The sequence below is a fragment of the Leuciscus leuciscus genome (assembly GCF_965113295.1).
Source record: "Leuciscus leuciscus genome assembly, chromosome: 17".
In the NCBI taxonomy this organism is placed as follows: domain Eukaryota; kingdom Metazoa; phylum Chordata; class Actinopteri; order Cypriniformes; family Leuciscidae; genus Leuciscus; species Leuciscus leuciscus.
The window spans coordinates 23,402,322-23,425,024 of record NC_138741.1 but is presented as its reverse complement, the minus strand read 5'-3'; the positions used below and the strand labels follow the sequence as shown (position 1 = coordinate 23,425,024).

The window sequence follows — 22,703 nt, the reverse complement described above, 5'->3', positions numbered from 1 at the left end:
AATGGGTTATATTTGCTTTTGACGCGACGCCCGCATGCGGTGTAGACAAGTGTTAGCCGTTAAGTGACTAAACGTCAGTGGGCGGGGCCTACGTTTTGATGATGTAAAACTATTCGTCGATGTCTTGCTCTGGAGGCAGGCATATGCAAATGCATTTGCCCGTGTGACGTCACTAATCCCCCGACATCCATATGAGCTTGATTGAATAAATGCTTTGTTTATAATGAGGAGGACGTTTTATCCTCTGAAACTTGCAGGATGATTTAACGGTACAAAGACCTCTTAAATGTCAAAAGACCAAGGCAAATTTGATTTCTCATGTCATGACTCCTTTAAGTTTCATTTTCAACACACCATGAAGTCACTTGACAATCGTTTGCCTCCATTGTTGACATGTTTCTTATTTAAACCACAGTGCAAGATGATTCATATACATTTTTGATTAGTTTTCTTGGAAGAGAGAGACTGTACATTTTAAATGTGTATATCTGCAAAAGGTTCATTTAGTCAACTTTCAGGAATACTCCAACATATAGATTAGCATCAAAGCTAACAGAAACAGACTAAACAAAACTGATTTCATAGGGTATTTAAAGTGCCCCTATTATGTTATTTTAAAGGTCTAACTACAAGTTTACAGGCATCCAAGGTCAAAAAACACTTTCATTTTCTCATTATATACGTTGCAGCATATCCTTTTTTCTTAAAGGGATAGTTCACCCAAAAATGAAAATTCTGTCATCATTTTCTCACCCTCAAGTTGTTTCAAACCTGTATGAATTTCTTTTTTCTGCTGAACACAAAAGAAGATATTTTGAAAAATGTCGGTAACCAAACAGTTGATGGACCCCAATGACTTCCATAGTAGGAAAAAAAAAATACTATGGAAGTCAATGGTGTCCATCAACTGTTTGGTTACAGACATTTTTCAAAATATCTTCTTTTGTGTTCAGCAGAAAAAAGAAATTCATACAGGTTTGAAACAACTTGAGGGTGAGTAAATGATGACAGAATTTTCATTTTTGGGTGAACTATCCCTTTAAAGTGTCTGAAACATTTTGATAAAGGATTCGGTCTGCTCTAATTGGGCAGATGATCCAGTCTGTTGTGATTGGTCCACCACTTACAGAGTATAGGCTTCTTCAACTTGAACCGGCGTTGCACAGACCGATCGGTTTATGACATCAAAGTACCGCGAGAGCGATTAGAGAGAGAGAGCAGAATTACTGACGGTTCAGAATCGGTTCTTTTAGGAGACGATGACTCAATTTATCGTGCACTTCGATTTTAGAAACTTTGCAGACCTTTTACATTCACAAGTAGCTATATTACACACTACATGAAAAGTATTCTCTGAAAAAAAACTAAAAACATAATAGGGGCATTTTAAAGCAACGGGCTGAAATTCTAATACTATGTGTGTGCACTTTTGTTTAATTTCAGCTTGGAGAGCAAGACTGCTGTGAGTCAGGAAAGCACATATGACACAACCTTGTCCGACCTTGTCTACATCCTCTTGGCTGCTTGGCTCTTCGTGTACTGCCTTCTTGTCCTGCCTCAGATTGACTCAAGGATGCTTCCTAAACTCCTCTTCAATATAGATGAATGACTGCAATATTATTATACAACAGAATTGATGCTCACACCTACAACTCAGATCATGTTCTTATAGATCAGCTTCCTGACATAAAGGAATTGTTCACCCAAAAAATGAAAGTACAGACATTCTGATGAAGCATTCCCTATTGTGCTGTATGGAACATGAGGGTGAGTAAATTATGACAGATGGTTTTTGTAGTGTTTTAAAAAAAAAAAAATTATGAACTATCCCTTTGACATGAATCAGGACCCGTGACCCAAATGTTTAATGAGTAAATAAAACAGACTGGAAAATTGCCCATATCGATCTGCTTTGTTGCCTTTCATATTTCCATTCACATCTCCACACAAACAAATATATATACTTTTTTTTCTTTTTTTTTTTGGTTGAAGGTTTTTTGTAATCAGTTTGTAATCACACACACTATTACAGGTCCACATGCAACACAATTACACAATAGATTATTTATAATGCTTCAGAAGAACGTGCTTTTTGGCCTTTTATGTTGTTTGTATGTACACTATATGAAGAAAAAGCATCTTTAAGGCTGCAAATGTTTGTATAAAATAAGCGAAGGTTTTTGGTATGCTTTAAAGCTGTTATGCTACAAGTTTTTTGAATGTATCTTTTGAAAAAAGTGATTGCATTGCATAGACCCCTTTATTTTTTTGCATTATTTTTTGTAAAAATGAAGGCTTTCAGCACAAATAAAGGATTATGTTCCACCAACATTTATATTTATACATCACATAGGGCTTTCTAAGTTAAGAGACACTTTTAAGGTGTCAACAGCACTTTTTAAAACTCAAGACAAGAACTGCCAAAGATTCAGTAAAAGAAACCTATTCCCAACACAGTGAACAAATTATGAATTTGCCTATTCTTTTAATAAATCCTGCACTTAAAGTATATATTTTATGCATTTTACAAAATGCAATAGCACACAAAAATTCCATATATTAGTGACAAAAATAATGACACATTTATTAGTCATTTTACACAAATACATTATATTGACACAGAAGTTGGTTTTCCAGGTCTGATATAATTCCCTAAACGGAAGGATTTAATTTGAGCCTGTGGGGCTTGTAATTATGTTGTAAAAATTTTGCTTTTTTCTTATATTTCCTACATTTTAAGCTGAAATGTACACTTCCACAATATAGAACAAGCACACTGGCTGCTGAGTGCTAGTCGCATGATCATAGCAAATTAAAGTGAACTCTTGACAAAGCCAGAATGTTAATGCATCCTGATTCATTTATACGCCTATACAAAATATGTCCAAAATTGTGAACAAGCCAAACTTTCTGCATGAGAATGTGTATGGGAAATAACTTTTGTCTTTAACATTTTTAAAAGTCACCAAGTGAATCTATGTCCTGCTTTTGTAATGAAAATTGTAAAATTTTCATGTTAAAATGCACTGGAGTGCAATAAATGATACATTCTTTGGTTGTCACGACTGTTGTGTGCTTTATTGTATCCTAATTTTATGTCTTTATCCTTAGTCTAGCCGTTTAGCCTTAAAATTCATACTTTAGGTTCGCTGTCCATGATTTTGCACAATGGACAAAAACCAAGTAGAATTTTTTTTAACTACATACGATTAATTTTCATCTTTAAATGACTAAACATAATATAGGCACATATCAAACCCCCAGCATATCATATTTTCCCTCCTCAGGCATTAAAGACCTTTTATTATTTTCAGGGTTTTTTTTCTTTTCAGATTTAAGTACTAACTGTAACAGATTTGAAGGGAGACATTTTATATTTTTTTTATTCTCTCTCTCTCTCTCTCTCTCTCTCTCTCTCTCATACTTTGCCCTTCTTTCTGTCTCTCTCTCTCACTCATACTTTGCCCTTCTTTCTGGGTCAACATATCTGCATATACAACACAGTCTTTCTGCTGCTGATGATGCGGCTGACACAGGATGCTTGTCAATTCTTAAGTGGACACATTACATCAAATATTTTGCCTGAGCAAAGCTCACCATATAGGAGCTGTTTTGGCAATCTGCTGTCATCCATGCGGATGACATGCCCTGTCCATCGAAGCTGAGATTTCAAGATCTTGCCTTCGATGCTGGTTGTCTCGGCTCTGTCCAGGACCTCGAGGTTTGGTTTGCGGTCTTGCCAGCAGATGCAGAGAAGTGACCTCAGGTTGCGTATGTGGAACTGTTCCAGCTGTTTCAGATGTCTTCTGTACAAGGTCCATGTTTCACATCCATACAGGAGGCCAGTGAGAACAATAGCCTATACAGTTTTATATGACTTGTACTTTGACTTAAATATCTGCTGGGATTCCATCCATTCCAGAGGCTTTACCTGGGCTGGTTTGCTTGATGGCCTTTGTGAGCTCGTCCATTGTTGGTGGGAGATCAAGAGCTTGGACTGTAGTTCTTTGGGGGATCTGGTTCAAGGCATCAGGATCAACAGTCGAGGGTCTATTTAGCAGGTTGCTAAAGTGTTCTCTCTATCTCGTGTTGATGCTGTTCTTGTCTCTCAGCAATGTAAGACCATCTGCTGACAGGAGAGGCGTGGTACAAGGTTTGACTGGTCCATACTTGTTTGATGGCACTGAAGAACATCTTAGAGTTCTTAGTATCGGCAATTCGGTTGTTTTGAACTGGTTCCACTTTTCAGTTGTGCTTCCAGTCAGAGGGCCAAGGGCCAAGGCTCCAATTGCTCATCCAGATGGTCAACTCTTCGCATCGCCTTGTTTGCCTTAACTTTGCAACATCAAAGGTTTGTCTAATGGCTTTCGGCTTGTTACGGTGTGTGGGGACAATGTGGAGTGACAGGATGGTCCTGACCAAACGGTGGTCCGTCCAACATTCTGCCCCACGCATAGCCTTTGTGATTTTTACATCACAGATGTCTCTCTTACGAAAGATGGCATAGTCTATCATGTGCCATTGCTTGGCTCTTGGGTGCATCCATGTTGTTTTATATATTTGTCCGCTTTCCTTGAAGAGTGTTGGCGATATATGTATATACGTATATATACAGTATATATAGCCTAATTAAAATGACTCATAAGTGAAGTGGAAAAACTCAACCCTGAGAACATACTGTATATGGCAGCAATGAAATAAAAAAAATGCATTGTATATGAAGACTTATGGATTAAAATACAATTTTGAAAAAGATTCATTTTTACTCTCAATTTTATGTGATGGGGTTGAGTTGTTAAAGCTTGATGGTACCATCCCTGACCTATAGTAGACCTCAAAAACATGAATAAAAAATATGATACCATCTTCTGCACCACTGTAAAGAGACCTGAATTATGTCATTCCTGGTCAATGATGTCACATGAGTGGAGTCTAAATTATTATGGGTGTAGAATGGTTGGCATGACAGGGTTGAGTTCAGACTGAGGGACATAACTTTATAGTCTGGTTTTTATAAAATATCTATTTTGTTTTTATTTATTTTTTCACAAGAAAGTAACACAAATAAATACTTACATTATTGCCATTATTGACACTGTGCACATTTTGTTAAATATTTTCTAAGTACAAATTCAGTGAAGTGCCTCAGGGACATGGAAAAATTTCTGAAATATATTTTACGGTCAAAATGATTTAAATGCAATACTTATTTGTATTCATTATATTGGACATACCAAAGTTGTGAAAAGCTTTTAACATTTCATTTTTGTAAACCACCACTTCAAAAAATTTACTGGCAAGAAATTACGTGTGTGTGTGTGTTGTGCAAAGAAAATATCACATATTAATACACATACTACTTTTTAATAGGAAATGCTGGAAATTGGATGCAGGTATGTGCTTGCTCTTGTCTCTGGACAAACGGAAAATCCTAATTTATTTGCTTGTAGCGTCACCTGCTGGTCGACTCAAACATCGACGTTTGCTTATCTTCTGTCCATGTCGAGCTACTCAATCTGTCGAAACACCTCAGATTAATATAGCTGTAAATACACACAAATAAAACTACTGGCTAAGCACAAAGCGATATAATTTACTTACTTCATATTCTGCATGTGTGAGACCACAAATGATAGAGGAGGAAACAGTTGGTCGACTCTGACAGTCGAGCGGTAACTGTGGACAGGTGATCCAATTAGCCGAACTTTAGTTGAGAATTCAACTGTCGTCTTCAAAGAACGACGCCTTTGTCATCTAACGCGGTTTTGCTCGGATGATCCAACCAAATGTTGTTAAAACTCACTTTAATCCCACAAAATCTGGTAAGTGCTGCAAAATTCAATCCCCCGAGGTTTAGTGTCTGTTATGTTGCATATCTGGCACTTTCCAGGAATAGGGTAGCCTACAATGCGGTCCCATTTTGCTTTTTTTAAGCATTAGGGGGAACAAATCGTATTTTTGTTAGATAAACTATTATCTAACATGTAATCAACCTTTATGACTAGTAGCTACTTTTAAATTAACAGTGCTTAATATATATATATATATATATATATATATATATATATATATATATATATATATATATATATATATATATACACATATATATATATATATATATACACAGGGACGTGCACAGACATTTTGAGGGGCAGGGGCTCAAGTGAAATAAAGGGCACTTCTCATAATTACGTTTTTGGTTTTTTTTTACAAAAAAGTATATATATTTACGCAACTCTGACTTCCTTTAAAAAAAATTAATTAAAAAAGCAAATTAATTTGATCTTCCTCAAACTCACGCAATTGTTTCATTTTCAAGAGATGTCTAAAAAATAATCAGTTCACACAGAAACCATGGTCTCCTTAGTATTCACTATTATAGAGCAGCAAAGGAAACCATTCCACAATGTGCATGTTTTGAAAACATTTTCTATGCTACTAGTTTCAAGTATATATTTAGAATAACCTAAATAAGTGCATCAAGCAGAGGGGCGTGTTTTACTAATAATTTGTTTATTTTTGCACAAGGCACTACATCATTTTAATTATTTTGGTGTTATCAGAAAACCTTCAAAATCCACATTTAGATGGAGTTTGTTTTAAACCTACTACACTCTAAAAAATATTCTGTGGCTTAGTAAATATTACAGAAATATTTAACTTTATTAACTTAATAAAATCTCTGAAAATCTTACTTGATTGTTTGAATTAAACTTACCAAAATAATTGAGTAAAATTTCAATAAAAGCCAATGTCATGTATGTATTTGTGGTTGTATGGAATACTATTTTATAAAGAAAAAAGTTAAATTACTCATAAATAAAAAGTTAATTTATAAATAGTTATTTTTAATGTTTAATGTTAACTTATTTCTACTCAGTTTTATTTATTAATGTACCAGATGCAGTTACTCAGATTTACTACATTTTTTAGAGTGTATCCTCCATCTGTTTGCATCTGTAGATTTCTTCTAAATTCATATGTATGTATGTGTGTGTGTAAGTAAATATATATACATATGTTACTAAAAGATCATTTCCATTTTTTTAACTTGAGTGATTTTTTTTTCTTGGAAATTCACGCAATAATTTACATTTATGATTATGTATTTGTAACACAATTTAGTCAATGTAAGAACTTCTAAGAACCTCTGAAAAATGATTAGGCTATTTATAAAGCTAAAAGTTCTTTGTAAATCAAGCTTTTATTTAGTTCGCAGTCCATGTAGGGATCAATTAACAGTACTGAACTACATGTTCTCTGCTGGACTTGCTTCAGTTCTCCAGGATTCTTCTCATCTGAGGTTTTCTTTTCCCGTTTGCCCATCTGGCAGCCCACTCACCAAACATGTAACAGTGTTTTTTTGGATACAAGAACATTCAGTCTTCCAATAATTTCAGCTAATGCAAAACCTCAATGAGAAATCCAATGGTTACTCCATTTTAATAGTGTTTTTGTAGACTGTGGTCAAAAAACACACCAACAACCAGTCTGGTTTTTTTAAGCTTATTTACTTACACCAATAAAAAAAATTAATTAAATGTTTACATCTTTACACCTTATTTGCATAAGCCTTTATCATTGCACAAGGTCAGCGGGTACCGGCACACTATATTAAGGTTCATAAGGCAGACGAGCACGTAATAATCATACATTTTGATTTGCGAAAAAGGGGTGGTGGAAATGTTCTTATTTGGAACAGCTAAATAGCAGCAGTGCAAAACCAGCTACAAAAACGGTGGAAATTCATGAGCTCACCTGTATGGCATAATACTGTGATTCAAAAGCACTATTCAGCAGTAAGGACAGATGGAAATTACCTCTGTATACACTTGTACCCTCAAAACAGCAGCATTGCAAAGAGAGATCCTTAATTACATGAATACACAGATATCTGGTTATAAAGAAATACTGTACACATATGGCTAACATTCAAAATTTTGGGGTTAGTAAGATTTTTGTTCAAATGCAGGCTGCATTTATTTGATAAAAAAAGCAGTAATATTGTAAAAATGATTATAATTTAAAACAGCTGTTTTTCTGTTTTAAAATATCTTGTCATTTATTCCTGATGCAAAACTGAATTTTTAGAAATGATGCTAATATGCTGATTTGCTGCTCAAGAAACATTTCTTATTGTTATCAATGGTAAAAACCAGTGTGCTGCTTAATATTTTGTGGAAATCATGAAACTTTTTTTCAGGATCCTTTGGTTAGAAAATTTAAAATAATTTTTTTCATATTTTTTCGTAACAATCTTAGTCTTCACTGTCATTTTAATGCATCCTTGCTGAATAAAAGTTTTAATTCTTTAAAAAAAAATGATACTGACCCCAAACTTTTGAACTGTAGTGCATTTGTGCAAGAGAAGTGCTGTTTATATGTGCCTGATAAGACAAATAAATCCATAAGCCTATCACATCACTGCTCAGAGATTCAAAGAGAAAGCTTTCTCTTCATAACACCATAAACGTACTGACTAAAACATAACATATGACTAAATTAAAGCTAAAATATGAAGCATTCAAGTTTTATTTGGTGGGTAATGTACCTTTAAGTCATTATTACTATTATTATTATTAAGTCACCCAAAGTTATCTGGCTACTCAGCGATGCACGATGTCACTCTAGCAAATCAAGCAGTAATTGGCTGTTTTAATTGGGCAGTAAGGTAAAGAACTGTGTTCTGTCGAAAGGAATTGTGACTTGTTAGGTTTTTTAAAGTGCAGGGAAATGATGTGCATATGTTGTTTTTGTGTTTTTCAGAAAGACAAGCTTGCTGAAGTTGCTCTGACGGTCGTGGCATCATATGACAGGTCCGGTGGTTAAATAACCTCTGAAGCATGGAGGGGAGAAATTATGTTTTGTATACCAACTGAATGACAACATTCAAATGTGAATTTATTTAAATCTAATGTACTCATAATATAAAAACAGGTGCCATGCATTTAATAGTATACTAATATTTAATCTAATCCTTGAAAAACCTAATTTAATCTTGAGTTGCATAATATTAAATTGTTATATTTAGTTTTGTTAGATTTAAGTGAAGATTTCAAGAGTTATCCACAGATTAATTTATTTGCATACCAGTTTGTTGATGGGCTTGTATCTCATCCAGGCCAGAAAGACTGCGGAAGGATCGGCGCTCCTTGAAGGCCACAGTGGGAAGCATATCCTCCTCGTCCCTCAGCTCCAGATTTGGCGTTTTTCCAGGACCTGGTAGCCTGATTACAGGCTTCACATTCTCACAAGGCAAGTTATCCTTCACCGATGCTGTTTTCTAATGGGGACAAAAAAATGAGCAGGGCTTCTAGATGAGGCATAAACAAAGAGCCTGCCAGACAGTGATAGGCTTACCTTTTCTTCAGAGTCTGTCTTTCTTGTTCTTTTCATGATTTGTTCCAGGCGCTGATTTGGATAAATTTGAAAGCACAAATATGTACAACTACAATATCATTCTATTCATTTTTTATTTTTTTTAAAGAAGTCTCTTAAGGCTGCATTTGATCAAAAGTACAGTAAAAACAGTAATATTGTTCATTTATAATAATTTATTCCTGTGATGCAAAGCTGAATTTTCAGCATCATTACTCCGGTCTTCAGTGTCACATGATCCTTCAGAAATCATTCTAATGTGATGATTTGCTGATCAAGAAACATTTCTCATTATCATCAATGTTGAAAGCAGTTGTGCTGCTTAATATTTTTGTGGAATCTTTTTCCAGGATTCTTTGATTAATTGAAAGTTCTAAAGAACAGCATTTTTCATTTGAAATAGAAATCTTTTTTTAACATCATAAATATCTTTACTGTGACTTTTGATCGATCCCATGCATCCTTGCTGAATAAAAGTAGACGTATCCTAAGGTATACCTTTTTCCGTTCTTGGCGTTCGGCCTCCTCTCTCTGGAAACGACTCTCTCTTTCCAGTCTCTGCTGTTCTGCCAGCACCCTTTGACGAGCCTCTTCCTCTCTCTGAGAACACATTATGGAGCATTATAGGAATTTTTATTCATTCTGCTGATGATCCATCTAATATGATATGATCCTTGCTTTATTTTAAGGGGGGAAAAATGGTCTGAAGCAAATAAAATGGTAATGTCAGTAAGAGTAGCATATGAAGCACTATATTTAAAGCTGAAGTTTGTATTTTTGCAAAAAGTCTTTTACGATGATTGTTTTCCAACATGTTTCCTGAGCGTTTCTCCTTCTGTCACCGGTTGGACAAATAGACAGTCCTGCCTTAAAATCACTGAACACTTTTCATATGGCGTTATAATTTTCTACGTATTAAACTGAGAATGGAAAAAGCTGTAATACCTGCTGTTGAAGCCTTTTTTCCTCCTCTTTCTGTTTGCGAGCGTTTTCCTCCTCAGCTTGAAGTCGCTCTTCTTCCTCTCTCTTCCTCTTTTCTTCCTCCAGTCTCTGGGCCTCTGCCTCCTGGCTGGCTCGTTCTTCGGCTCTCCGACGGGCCAGTTCCTCTCTGCTCTTTCTGCAAAGAGGAGACACACAAGTTCATTGAGATACCTAAACCACTTCAGGAATTTATATCTGTCATCGTGAAAAGTTAAGCTTTAAAATACTTAGACACAAAATAAATCTTACACTGATAGAGGAAAGGTAAGAATACTAAAGTATACCTCTCTGTCTCCTCTTTCTGTCTGCGTTCCTCTTCCTCTTTCTCTCTCTGGAGTCGGGCTTGCCTCCTTTTCTCTGCCAGTATGCGACTGGCCTGCTCCGGGTCTGTAGTCCAAGTATTTGGTCTGACTTGAGCGCCGTCACCAATCTGACTTGGTCCTGAAAGTGAATAAGAGGAGAGAGATATTTCACCAGGGTATTGAAAATACCTTCACAATATCCACAAACACTTTTATGGTGTCAACAGCACTTTCTAAAACTCAAGACAAGAACTGCCAAAGAAGATTAGTTAAAGATACTGAAACCTATTCCCAACACAGTGTACAAATTATAAATCTGCCTATTGTTTAAATAATAAATCCTGCACTTCCTGCAGCAAAATTAATCTGTTAATAAAAACATCCCATCCATCCATATTCCTTCCTTCAGAAAATTAATCTTTTAATCCTCCTTTCTTTCTTTCCTTCCTTCCTTCAGCAAATCTTTCTTTCCTTCCTTCCTTCAGCAAATTAATCTTTTAATCCTTCCTTCCTTCCTTCCTTCAGCAAATCTTTCTTTCCTTCCTTCCTTCAGCAAATTAATCGTTTAATCCTTCCTTCCGCACGCAAATCTTTTAATCCTTCCTTCCTTCCTTCCTTCCTTCCTTCCTTCCTTCAGAAAATCTTTTAATCCTTCCTTCCATCCTTCCTTCCTTCAGCATATTAATCTTTTAATCCTTCCTTCCTTCCTTCCTTCCTTCCTTCAGCATATTAATCTTTTAATCCTTCCTTCCTTCCTTCCTTCCTTCCTTCCTTCCTTCCTTCCTTCCTTCCTTCCTTCAGCATATTAATCTTTTAATCCTTCCTTCCTTCCTTCCTTCCTTCCTTCCTTCCTTCCTTCCTTCCTTCCTTCCTTCCTTCCTTCCTTCCTTCCTTCCTTCCTTCCTTCCTTCCTTCCTTCCTTCAGCATATTAATCTTTTAATCCTTCCTTCCTTCCTTCCTTCCTTCCTTCCTTCCTTCCTTCCTTCCTTCCTTCCTTCCTTCCTTCCTTCCTTCCTTCCTTCCTTCGTATGCATTTCAGCAAATTAATCTTTTAATCCTTCCTTAATAATAAATAACCTAAATACCCAACACAAAGAACCATTTCAGCATAAGATTCTAAACTGATTTATTAATATCATTAAATTGTGGAAATCATTGGAAAATGTTTGAGTCTTTCACTAACCATTAGGAATCTGAGAGCCTGCTGGTTGATTCAGAGGCCCATTAGCAGCTGGATTCAACTGGAGTTGGTTATCTCGCAGACATTGTTGAGTAAGTGTTTTGTCAGGTTGTAGATGACCGGAGGAGAGTTCATACTCTGGTTCTGGATCCTCCTCTTCTGGCAGCGGAGGTAAACTATCTTGTTTAAGTGTGGCGTGTCTGACATGCGATCTGTTCTGCAGCCTTGGAAATGGTTATATAAAAAGAGAATGGGTCAAAATTACCCACAGTATCATTTTTTGATTTTTCTGAGTGTGAGAAAAGTTAAGTGTTACTCATTCTTGAAGGAAAATAAAATCACAAGTGAGATCTTTGTAAAGCTGTACTACACAACTTTAGCCTCTCTGTCGCTGCTGGAGTTGTTTCTTATGTCAGTTGTGCTTTGCCACTGCTGCATGACATGCAAGGACAAATGACATGAAACTGAAATTTACCTCCATATAGTGCAGCTTTATTATCTCAATTGTTTCCCTGGCCTAGACAGTAATGATATTACAAGGAGAAAAAAAATTAATTGTCATCATTTACATCCCCTTATGTTGTTCCAAACCTGCATGAGTTTATTTCTTCCTTTGAACACAAAAGATATTTTAAGAATGTTGGTCACCAGACAGTTGACTGTAGCCATTGACTTCCATAGTATTTTCTTTTACTACTATAGAAGTCAATGGTTACCTTCGACTGATTGATCAACAACATTCTTAAAATATCTTCTTTTGTGTTCAACAGAGGACAGAAACTCATACAGGTTTGGAACAACTTTAGGGTAAGTGATGACAAAATGTACATTATTTGGTGACCTATCCCTTTAAGTCTAAGATTACAAAAAACAAACAAAAAAAAAAGTACCATGATGTTGGAAGGACAGTATGCCCCGGTGGGTTTGTGTCCTGTTTAGGCTTGATTTCAGTTGTTTGTAGTTGTGGCTTTTTCAAGTCTTGTTCCTCAAAATCACCTTTTGCCACCTGATATAATATATGTAAAAAAAAACATTTACATGCAATACTCCATGCAACAAAGTAACTTTTTGCGGGGGGGTTGTATTTAAAAAAAAAAAGAAAAAGAAAAAAAGTTCTAACTCCCACCAGCTCTCTGTTGGTGGTTCTGCGGATGGTGACTTTTGGACTTGAGCTTGCAGGCCTGCTTGGCACTTTCCCACAATGCACCTTTGGCTTTCGCATGGTGCTGGAGTTCATGGTATGACATGAGGCTGAACGACGACAAACATGAACAACTGAAGATGTATATATTTTTTTTTTGTGTAAGATAAGGATGAATGAGTACAGAGAAATCAGGTGAAGCAATGAGCAGGAGAGGAAAACAGAAAGTTTATATTTATTACACAAAGCTGCATACTTTGGTTTTCACTTTAAACATCTGAATGAAAGATGCAGTTTGTCACTCTAAAGTGATACCTGTGTCTCGTGACAGACACACAGCACTCTTGCTTCTGGCTAGATAAGAGACGGTAGGGGTCTGAAGACGACGGACAAGGTCAATCTCCCACTGACTAAGAGAGCGGTGTTTAGCTAGAGAAGAGCAGAAAGCACAGCGACCAACAGGAAGTGGTCAGAGAGGGAGTTGGGGAAAATAGATGCGAGGCTAGAAGACAGTTTTAGTGCCAGTTACTGCATTTTGAATCATGCATTGAGATATTCACCATTTTTGTTTTCGTTCTTGGTGACCCTTCGTGAGCAGTGGCCAGGTTTCTGTTTGGCCTTCTGACTTTTTTCCATCGTCTTCCGCACCACAGACTCAAAACGCTCCTAAAACATGGGATGAAAACACTCCCATGATTCCATGCTCCATATGTTTTTAATCATGGTTGCAAAATCTCAAGAGCAATTTTTCATCATCGTTGCTGCAGTCATTGCTACAGTGTGTATGAAACTGATGATATACACTACTACCAATCAAAAATGTGGACACTTCGCTTAATTTATGAGCTTAAAAACCTTTTGATCTATATACATACATGCATACATTTATGCATTAAGCAGACGCTTTTACCCTTATTTAAATAATGTCTGTGTGTGTGTGTGTATATGTATGCATGTATATTATTACCAAAAATATATGGGCTGTCAAGCGAGTAAATGACAGAATTACATTTTTTGGGTGAACTATACCTTTAATTACCCTGGAAATCCAGAGTTCTTGCGAGAGCAAAAATTGAATTTGCTCAGCGAGTTTACTCTGGCGTCAAGTAATGATGCGCATTAAATATGCCCTTGTATCCGAGCTGCACCAATCACATCGGGTTATCTGATATAGGCGGGCCATAGGCGAGCTAAACAGATGACGACAGCGCTGTGACGCCGAAGTCATTAGTAAACATTGCAAGATGGCTATGGATGAACACCAGTTGTTTGAAACGGCTTTGGCCGCTACAATGAATGAGTTAGACTTGGCTTTTTATCTAAAAGAGGAACAGAAGACGGCGCTCTAATCCTTCCTTTGCAAGAAGGACGTTTTTGCTGTTTTGCCGACCGGATACGGCAAAAGTCTAATCTGCCAGTTAGCTCCGCTGGTAGCTAAGCGTATGGGGCTTATTGTTGTGATTGGTCGTAGTGTTATCCAATTGCATGCAATGAGATTTTCAAATGCATGCTTGGTGCCGCCCCTCGAGCTGGGCGATTTTCATTAGTCGATGCCAGACCCTTAATCTTTCAGATTTGGGTCTAGATTTCCAGGCTAACCTTTAATGGGGTTTTTTATTTTATTTTATTTTTTGATGAAATACTCTTAAGAAACTAAAACTGCCAGCAGGTGGAGGTAAATGTCTAAATGAGTCATTGCGTCATTCATTAATTCAATTTTTTGAAACGGCTGATTCATTCAGGAATAAAGTAAGTGGCTCTCTTTATGAACACAATATTAACTTCTTATTTATTGAACTGTTGAGTAAAATTAATAATTTGCACTCGTGCTATTCGGGACAAAAACTGCACTCGTGTGATATTGCTTAACATATCATGATATAAAAATCTGACGACAAACTCATACAGGGGGAATTTTTGCCCTGACATCTTTAATTTTAGGGGCATTCTAACTGTATTATAGGCACTTTTTTCAGACAAGTGTGTTCACATAGAGGACAATGTGGATAAATCTAGATTTAAATTCTCAGAGACAAGATAGTCAATGCATGACCTGTCGTTTAAAACGAGGCAATCTGAACATTATGGAGCGCCAACTCTCTGCTTCGAAGCCGGAGGACGCTCTCTCACAGAAAGTTCAAAACGGATTCATAGAAGTAATAACTTATGACATTCCAGGAAATCCTTAATATGGATAAAGACATCCAGCTATTTGTTAAAGCAGCAGCCGAATAAAAAGCAGAAACGTTTTGACTGAAACTTGAAGACAAACACACGATTTCGACAATATAGGGTTTGTGTGTTTTTCAAGCCATCTCAAGGTATTTATTGACAAAGTATATGAATAATGCAGTGCTAATTGACAGCCTTTTAATGTTTTTCAAAGAAGTATCTTCTGCTCACCAAGGCTGCATTTATTTAATCAAAAATACAGTAAAAACTGTAATATTGTGACATTTTTATTACAAATTAAAATAGCTGTTTGCTATATGAATATATTTTAAAATGTATTTATTCCTCTGATGACAAAGCTGAATTTTCAGCATCATTACTCCAGTCTTCAGTGTCACATGATCCTTCACAAATCATAACAATATGCTGATTTGCTGCTCAAGAAACATTTCTGATTATTATCAGTGTTTAAAATTGTTGTGGAAACCATAATGCATTTTATTTTTCTGGATTCTTTTATTAATAGAAAGTCCAATTAACAACATTTATTAAATGTATTAAAGTATTTTTTAAATGGAAATCTTTTGCAACGTTATAAATGTCTTCACTGTCCCTTTTGATCAATTTAATGCATGCTTGATTAATAAAGGTATTACTTTCTCTCTTTGTTTAATCTTACCACAAATGTTTGAATGGTATCATCATGGTTTCCACAATAATAGTAATTAAATTATCGCATAAAATCTATTTATTTATTTATATTTATTTATTTTAGGGCTGTTGATTTAAAAAATATTACCGATCTGTAAAACGTGTATATTGGTAGCATATATAAGCTATACGAAGAAAATCTCTCCTACCAAGCATCGGTCACAATTTATCTCATGGCATGCACAAACTCACTCTTTCTTCTTTGATCCTCTGTCTGCGTTTCTCCTCGACCGCCACCCTCCTCCTTTCCTCTCTTTGTCGCTGCTCCTCCAACTTCTTTCGTCGCTCCTCCAGGTGTTTCTCGTAAAACTGCTTGGCCCGCTCCTCCCTCATCAGCCAGCCATTCTCGCGCAGCGCTACAGTTCACAAAAAGAGAAGTCTGTCTTTCTGTTTGTTCTTCAGTTGGTAATGATGTTATATGTTGAGAGTAAGGAAAATACCCAGCTGTTTTTGGTACACCTCTCTCCGTTCCCGGGCCAATCGCAGTCTCTCGTCCACTTTTTTCGCATTTGACTCTAAATGACAAAAAAATCCATTATAAATGTTTTATCCCACATATTATAATATAATATGTTGGTATAAATAAGCTGCTGGGAAGAGCTCAGAAAAGATCCAGCTTCAAAGACTTTTCTTTATTGACTATGGCAGCAGTATCAGGAAATTGAAGGGTTTGAGAAAGGAAAACGCAAGTTAAATTGATGGATCAATATTAGCTATTTCAGACCTGTATTATTTCCGTTTCGTTTATGGATATTAATCTGTGCTGATTTAATGTGCTGTGGAGCACATGCTTTGCTTTTCTGCTCCAGGGCTGTGGGTTTCACATCAGATCTGGAATCTGGGGGGGGAACAAAAACAGGCTATTTGTTTAGTATTTAGAAAAATAGATGTATGTAAACACCAAACATAAAAATCTTTGTTTTTTTCATCTCTAAAAATTCACCAGACTTTCCAACCCAGTTTGAAAAGCAGACTGGCAGTTTAGAAGTTAAGGGATGTTATGATTTACAACATAACAAGAGTGAGGAATGCTTTGCTGAATGCTTGGTTCCCAAACTTTTTAGTGGCGTACCCCCTGAGGCATTTAACATCCTTCCATTAATGGACAATATTTGCCCCCTTAAATTGTTTTCAGGTGGATTTTTTACCTATATAAAATAATGATTTAAATTTTTTAAAATCAATAGAGAAATATGCAAGAATCAAAACAAAGTGATACTTTTAAATATTAAACTGAAACTGCCAGTAGGTGGCATTGTCACTGTCTTAATGAGTGAGCCATATAGTCATTCATTCATTCAGTAAGGAAGCAAGTGGCTGTATTTATGAATCAGTCATTGAATCATTGACTCTCCCGATTCGTTCAAAGCCGCAGATCGGTTCACTAACGAAACACTGCTGTGTGTTGCTTGGACACTCGCAACAGTTCTGCTGTGGCTTTCGTTGGAACTATTATCTCATGCAAAATAGAGCAAACTATATTGATAATACTGTGTTGAACTGTTGTATTAAACCATTTGCAATCATGTGGATATTTGTGAAAAATTGCATTCTTGCTCATAACTTATCAACAATTCAAAACAAGAACTCACAAAGGGTATGTTTTTGTATTAAGGAGAGTTTGTCTAAATCGATCTCTATGCAGTCTGTGTCTATATTTGTGCTTCATGGTAGTAAGTGCTAAATACCCACTTTTACAAAGGTACATTGTCGAGAACGGCAGTGATGCAGTGCAATTTGATAAGGCAGCATAATCTGCACGCAACCTATCATATGCACACTGTTTGTGTGGATGCAGTCAGTTTTGACTGCAAAAGATGAGGTAATTTGATTGGATGTCATGTGTTTGACCTTTTACGGCACTATTTTGCCTGTTAGAACTACATGTTCGGTTTTAATGTTATTTTAAGGTGGGGTGGAATTAAATGAACGGCAAAACTCAGCATTTTGCTCACGTATCCCCTTTGTCACCTCGCGTACCCCAGTTTGGGAACCACTGGCATAGTGGAAGCCTTCATGGTGATCTCTATCTTATCTTCAAAATTCTAATTCTTCAAACAAGCTCACAATTATGTTAATTCAAACATTTGAGTGACATATGTATTGGTTTCATAATTGTTATTCAGATTTGCACCAATCGCGTTGTCTCATGAGTGTGGTCAGTAGGATTTGTAAAGAAATGAAAGGTGCTCTAAGCGATGTCACGCGTTTTTTAGGCCAAAACATTTTTTGTCACATACAGCAAACATCTCCTCACTATCCGCTAGCTGCCTGTCCCCTGAACACACTGTAAAAAAAAAACGCGGTCTCTGTAGACACCCCAGGCTCCACAAACGGCAAGAAAACTGGACTAACCTGCACCACGAAACATAACAAACTGTTCCAGCCAATAACCGACAAGAAGGATTTGGGGGTGGGGGTTGATGGACACCATTGACTTCCATAGTATTTTTTTTTTCCTACTATGGAAGTCATTGGGGTCCATCAACTGTTTGGTTACCGACATTTTTCAAAATATCTTCTTTTGTGTTCAGCAGAAAAAAGAAATTCATACAAGTTTGAAACAACTTGAGGGTAAGTAAATGATGACAGAATTTTCATTTTTGGGTGAACTATCCCTTTAAGACTTCAGCAAAGATGCATTAAATTGATTTAAAAGTGGCAGTAAGACATTTATAATGTTACGAAAGATTTCTATTTCAAATAAATGCTGTTCTTTTGAACTTGGTGCATTTTCTCAGGATTCTTTGAACAGTTGTCCACAAAAATATTGAGCAGCACAACTGTTTTCAACATTGATAATAAGAAATGCTTCTTGAGTAGCAAATTGGTATATTAGAATGATTTCTGAAGGATCATGTGACACTGAAGACTGGAGTAATGATGCTGAAAATGCAGCTTTACATCACAAGAATAAATTAAAATTTTAAAATACATTTAAATAGAAAACTTTTTTTTTTTTTTTTAAATCAAATAAATGCATCCTTGGTGAGCATAAGAGGCTTCTTTCAAAAACATTAAGGAATCTTACCGAACCACAAAATAATGAAGAAAAACATGGTGTTAGCTAATAAATATATCTTGAACCATTTTAGCCACATACAAAAAAGGCTTTTTAACACAGGGTTATATTGTTCAAGTTTTCATACTGCATATCTTTGGCATCCGGTTTCGTAACTGAGACAAACCCAGGGTTAAAAGCGGTGCTTTACTAGTATTAAACATTGCTTTAGCCAGAAAAGTGTCCTTAACCTGGGGATAAAAAAAGATAATTTAGAGTTGTTTAATGTGATAATCCTTTATATTTAACCGATTAGTGTATTAAAGCAAATACATGCTTGGCCTACCATACTATGCAGACCTCTCTCTATCACAGCAGTGTCTTTAAAAACACCTTTGTAAACAAAACTTGTGGGCCAAAAGGCAGATATAAAGATGAACATGAGACCTGTCTCGTGCCAGTTTTGACTGTCCTATGAATCAAGACAGCCCAAAGCCTGTACACCATTACAAAGGCAACATTTGTTTTACTGTTGCTGTGTAGAACAACAAATTCAGCGCCTGACTGAAGCGTTAACAGTGAACTCTTGAGGTGAACTTAACACTTCATAGCACCACAACAGTGACATCGAGGGTCGAAGTGTGGAGTACGATGCATTCAGAACTGCTGAATTTGCATGCATGAATATTTTAGTCAGTTGCTCTAAGAAAATTAAAGCAGATGTACCTGTCATTGGGGCACCTTACATAATAGAACATCTAACATGTGACGCAAGACCCTTATAAACACCTTTAGCTCAGCTAGCCTCATCACACACACATACACACATATTCTTAATACGTCACTATCTGAGCTAGCCATGAAGAAATACCTTGTAATTTAGTACACACTGTAAACATTTAGATGGGTAACGGTTTTATGTTTTTATGGCTTATACAGTCCATGTTTGTACACAGAATTTTAGGATACATATGCCCAGTCAAAGTTGTACGCAGTTTATTTTGGACCCTGAATTAGCAGATGCATTAAATGTGAACCAGAATAGCAGTTTATGACGAGAATGAATGTCATATTTATCGCTGCTTCTCACCGACCTTTCCGTTTCCTCGCAGTGTCGTACATCTTCAGCTGTCCTTTCTCTGCGATCGCAGCGAGACCCAGCTCTGCCGTTCTTCCCGTCTTCCTCCACTCCCGTTCCTGCTCCGCCAGGCTCAGATGAGCTGGCATCTTTCTGTTTCAAAGCTCCTGTGAGTCTGTGTGTGTTCGTCTAATACATGCAGCGCATCTGTGTTCCCTGTGCAGAAATCTTCCACTCCAGCTAACCGCTTGTCAGTGCATCCCTAACAGGGAATAGACTGGTAGAGAGAGAGAGAGAGAGAGAGAGAGAGCGAGAGAGAGACCGAGTATGAGACAGAAATTCTTCCTGAGGGAAATTGTGTGAGCAGCTGATCTGCTCCTGTCTGGGCTGTGTCCAGCACACATGCACAGCAAGCAAACTCAAGCATACGCATGTACAGAGTGCACATGTGCCATCCTCTGACAAAAGAAACCCATCCAGCTGGTGATTATTGAAAGTGTGTTTCTCTTTAAAAAATCCATAGAGGCCCCTTGCATTGCATTGCCTGGTCACATTGGTAGCATGCAAGCAGCTGCAGCAAGGATGAAATATTCACAACACAACAAATAAGATTCTAAGTGTTGCCTTGGTGATCGTGATATGCAAAATTGTGAGACTGAACGGAGGCATGACATTGCATGCCAGTGTCCAGAAATAGCAGCAGACTGTGCAGCCCTGCAAAGAAAACGTGATTTCAGTCTGAACAAGGATTAGTGACTTGTAACATAAAATATACAACCAGTCACAGATCAGATTAATGGGGAAAGTTCTTGTCCTGTATCTTGGACATCCCATAATGCTTGAGGATCTGCTCTCAGACAGAAAGATGACGTAATGCGTTCACTGTCAGTAATAACTGTGATTCCATATTGGTGGTTTTATGTACAGTAATAGTTCTCTTGTATTATAGTGCATTAGTCTTCTTTTAGCAAAAACTTTCTATCCAATCCAACTTGCAGTTCATGTTTTGGGACATTCGCCCTTGAGGAATGGGTCGGGTGAACTCATAAATCACCCTTTCAGCACTCAGTTTTGAACCTTCAAGACACACACCACTCAAGCATGTAGTGGAGACAAAAGGCTTAGTAGGTTGTCACACTTTTCATCACTGTTTATCCCATATAAATTCAATTGCTGTACAAAAACCTTTGTTTGGCTACAAAAAAAGCGGTTTAAAATTCCTACCATTATTGCATAGAAAAAAAAAAACAGTTTATTGAACATAAATTGGTTTAAATCAGTTCTGGGGCGGGGCATGTTGTCACAATAGAAACTCGCCATTAAATATCCTGCTAGAGGCGTTTCCGTAAACTTTAAACTGTAAAACAATTCATGAAACGGCACAAAATGTATATCAAGACATTCTTGTCCGATTTCACAGACAAGGCTCAAGTCTAGTCCCAGACTAAAGTGCATGTTTGAGCTGTTTTAACTGAAAGCAACTTTCACTGATATATTTTAAAATGTCACTGCCATTGTTTTATTCTCATATATTTTTTTTTTCTAAGGCATATTTTTAAAAAGCTGCTTAAATGTTGTAATTTAACTGAAGCTTAATCCTTGCTTAATCTAAGCCCTGTCTGTGGAACCAATCTTAAGTGTTTTTAACACTATAGTATTTATTCATATTTTAAATGTTTTTGTTTTAATTTGATTTAAGTAATATTATGTGCTTTTGCCGTTTTCATTAGTTTTAGCTTTTTTAATATTTATATATAGCCTTTATTTGTGTATTTTTTAGCTTTGAGTCATTTTAGTACTTCGTAGTTGCCAAGGCAATATCTCAAATTTTTGTTTTAATTTTAAGTTTACATTTTCATCTAATATTTATTTTATTTCAGCTTTATTTCAATTACCAAAAAACTATTAAATACTTACATTTTACATTGGATATCACTATGTATCAAATTATTTATGTGTAAAAATATTATATTTAATAAATATTACATTTAAAATATTTATAATTTTATACAACTTTTTTATATTATACAGTTGAGTTTTTTGGTAAAACTTTACAATAAGGTTTCATTAGTTTACTACATTAGTTAACATGAACTAATAATGAACTGCACTTCTACAGCATTTATTATTCTTTGTTGATGCTAATTTCAGCATTTGCTAATACATTATTAAAATCAAAAGTTGTATTTGTTAACATTAGTTAATGCACATGAACAAACAACTATGTTTTAACATTAACAAAGATAAACAAATACAGTAACACATGTATTGCTCATGGTTAGTTCATTTTAGTTAATACGTTAACAAATGAAACCTTATTGTAAAGTGTTACCGTTTTTTCAGTAAACCTTAGGGTTACTGAGATACTGTATAGTCATTGTGACAGCTAGCCTCGGTTTCATATATAACGTAACATAACATTACATCATATGTAAGTTAGATTTATCTGGAACATGCGTCAGAGTCAAAAGAGTTATTTTAAAAGGTTCACAAGGTTCAAAGTACATATCTTTAATTTGTGTAAATGCAAATTTCTGGTTGGTTACATTAACAGCATACCCGCACAGAGACTAGTTTGCGATTATAATCAGGTTAGGTGAGCCTTTCCAGGGTGGCGGCACTTCTAGGTTTGTCAGATTCTCCGGATGTCTGAATGGTAAGACTTCTGATGACAATTCATACAGATGTTTACAGTAATATTCTGTACATATCGTATTTCATTTGTGATTTGATAAACAATCAATTTATTTTGAGT

The 22,703-nt window shown here is 36.1% G+C and overlaps 2 protein-coding genes across 3 annotated transcripts in view; one reads left to right on the top strand and one right to left on the bottom strand.

The window, feature by feature from the left end:
• clmna (calmin a) overlaps positions 1-3,058 on the top strand; it is a 28,016-nt gene extending 24,958 nt beyond the window's left edge. The window contains exon 13 of the mRNA XM_082143145.1: positions 1,444-3,058. Coding sequence (XP_081999271.1) covers positions 1,444-1,609 — 166 coding nt within the window. The 3' untranslated portion in view covers positions 1,610-3,058. The remainder of the gene's footprint in view (positions 1-1,443) is intronic.
• Positions 3,059-8,319: 5,261 nt separating this feature from the next.
• The window catches only part of map7a (microtubule-associated protein 7a), a 16,809-nt gene continuing 2,425 nt past the window's right edge, over positions 8,320-22,703 (bottom strand). The window contains exons 2-16 of one of the 2 annotated variants that reach the window (XM_082143149.1): positions 19,965-20,225; positions 16,594-16,707; positions 16,310-16,384; positions 16,062-16,225; positions 13,547-13,652; positions 13,302-13,415; positions 12,972-13,096; positions 12,736-12,851; positions 11,849-12,069; positions 10,647-10,803; positions 10,327-10,498; positions 9,880-9,981; positions 9,364-9,414; positions 9,094-9,286; positions 8,320-8,839 (exon numbers count right to left, since the gene is read on the bottom strand). In XM_082143149.1, the coding sequence (XP_081999275.1) occupies positions 8,829-8,839; positions 9,094-9,286; positions 9,364-9,414; positions 9,880-9,981; positions 10,327-10,498; positions 10,647-10,803; positions 11,849-12,069; positions 12,736-12,851; positions 12,972-13,096; positions 13,302-13,415; positions 13,547-13,652; positions 16,062-16,225; positions 16,310-16,384; positions 16,594-16,707; positions 19,965-20,097 (1,854 nt within the window). In that variant the 5' untranslated portion in view covers positions 20,098-20,225 and the 3' untranslated portion in view covers positions 8,320-8,828. The remainder of the gene's footprint in view (positions 8,840-9,093; positions 9,287-9,363; positions 9,415-9,879; positions 9,982-10,326; positions 10,499-10,646; positions 10,804-11,848; positions 12,070-12,735; positions 12,852-12,971; positions 13,097-13,301; positions 13,416-13,546; positions 13,653-16,061; positions 16,226-16,309; positions 16,385-16,593; positions 16,708-19,964; positions 20,226-22,703) is intronic. The other variant, XM_082143150.1, reaches the window with a different exon arrangement.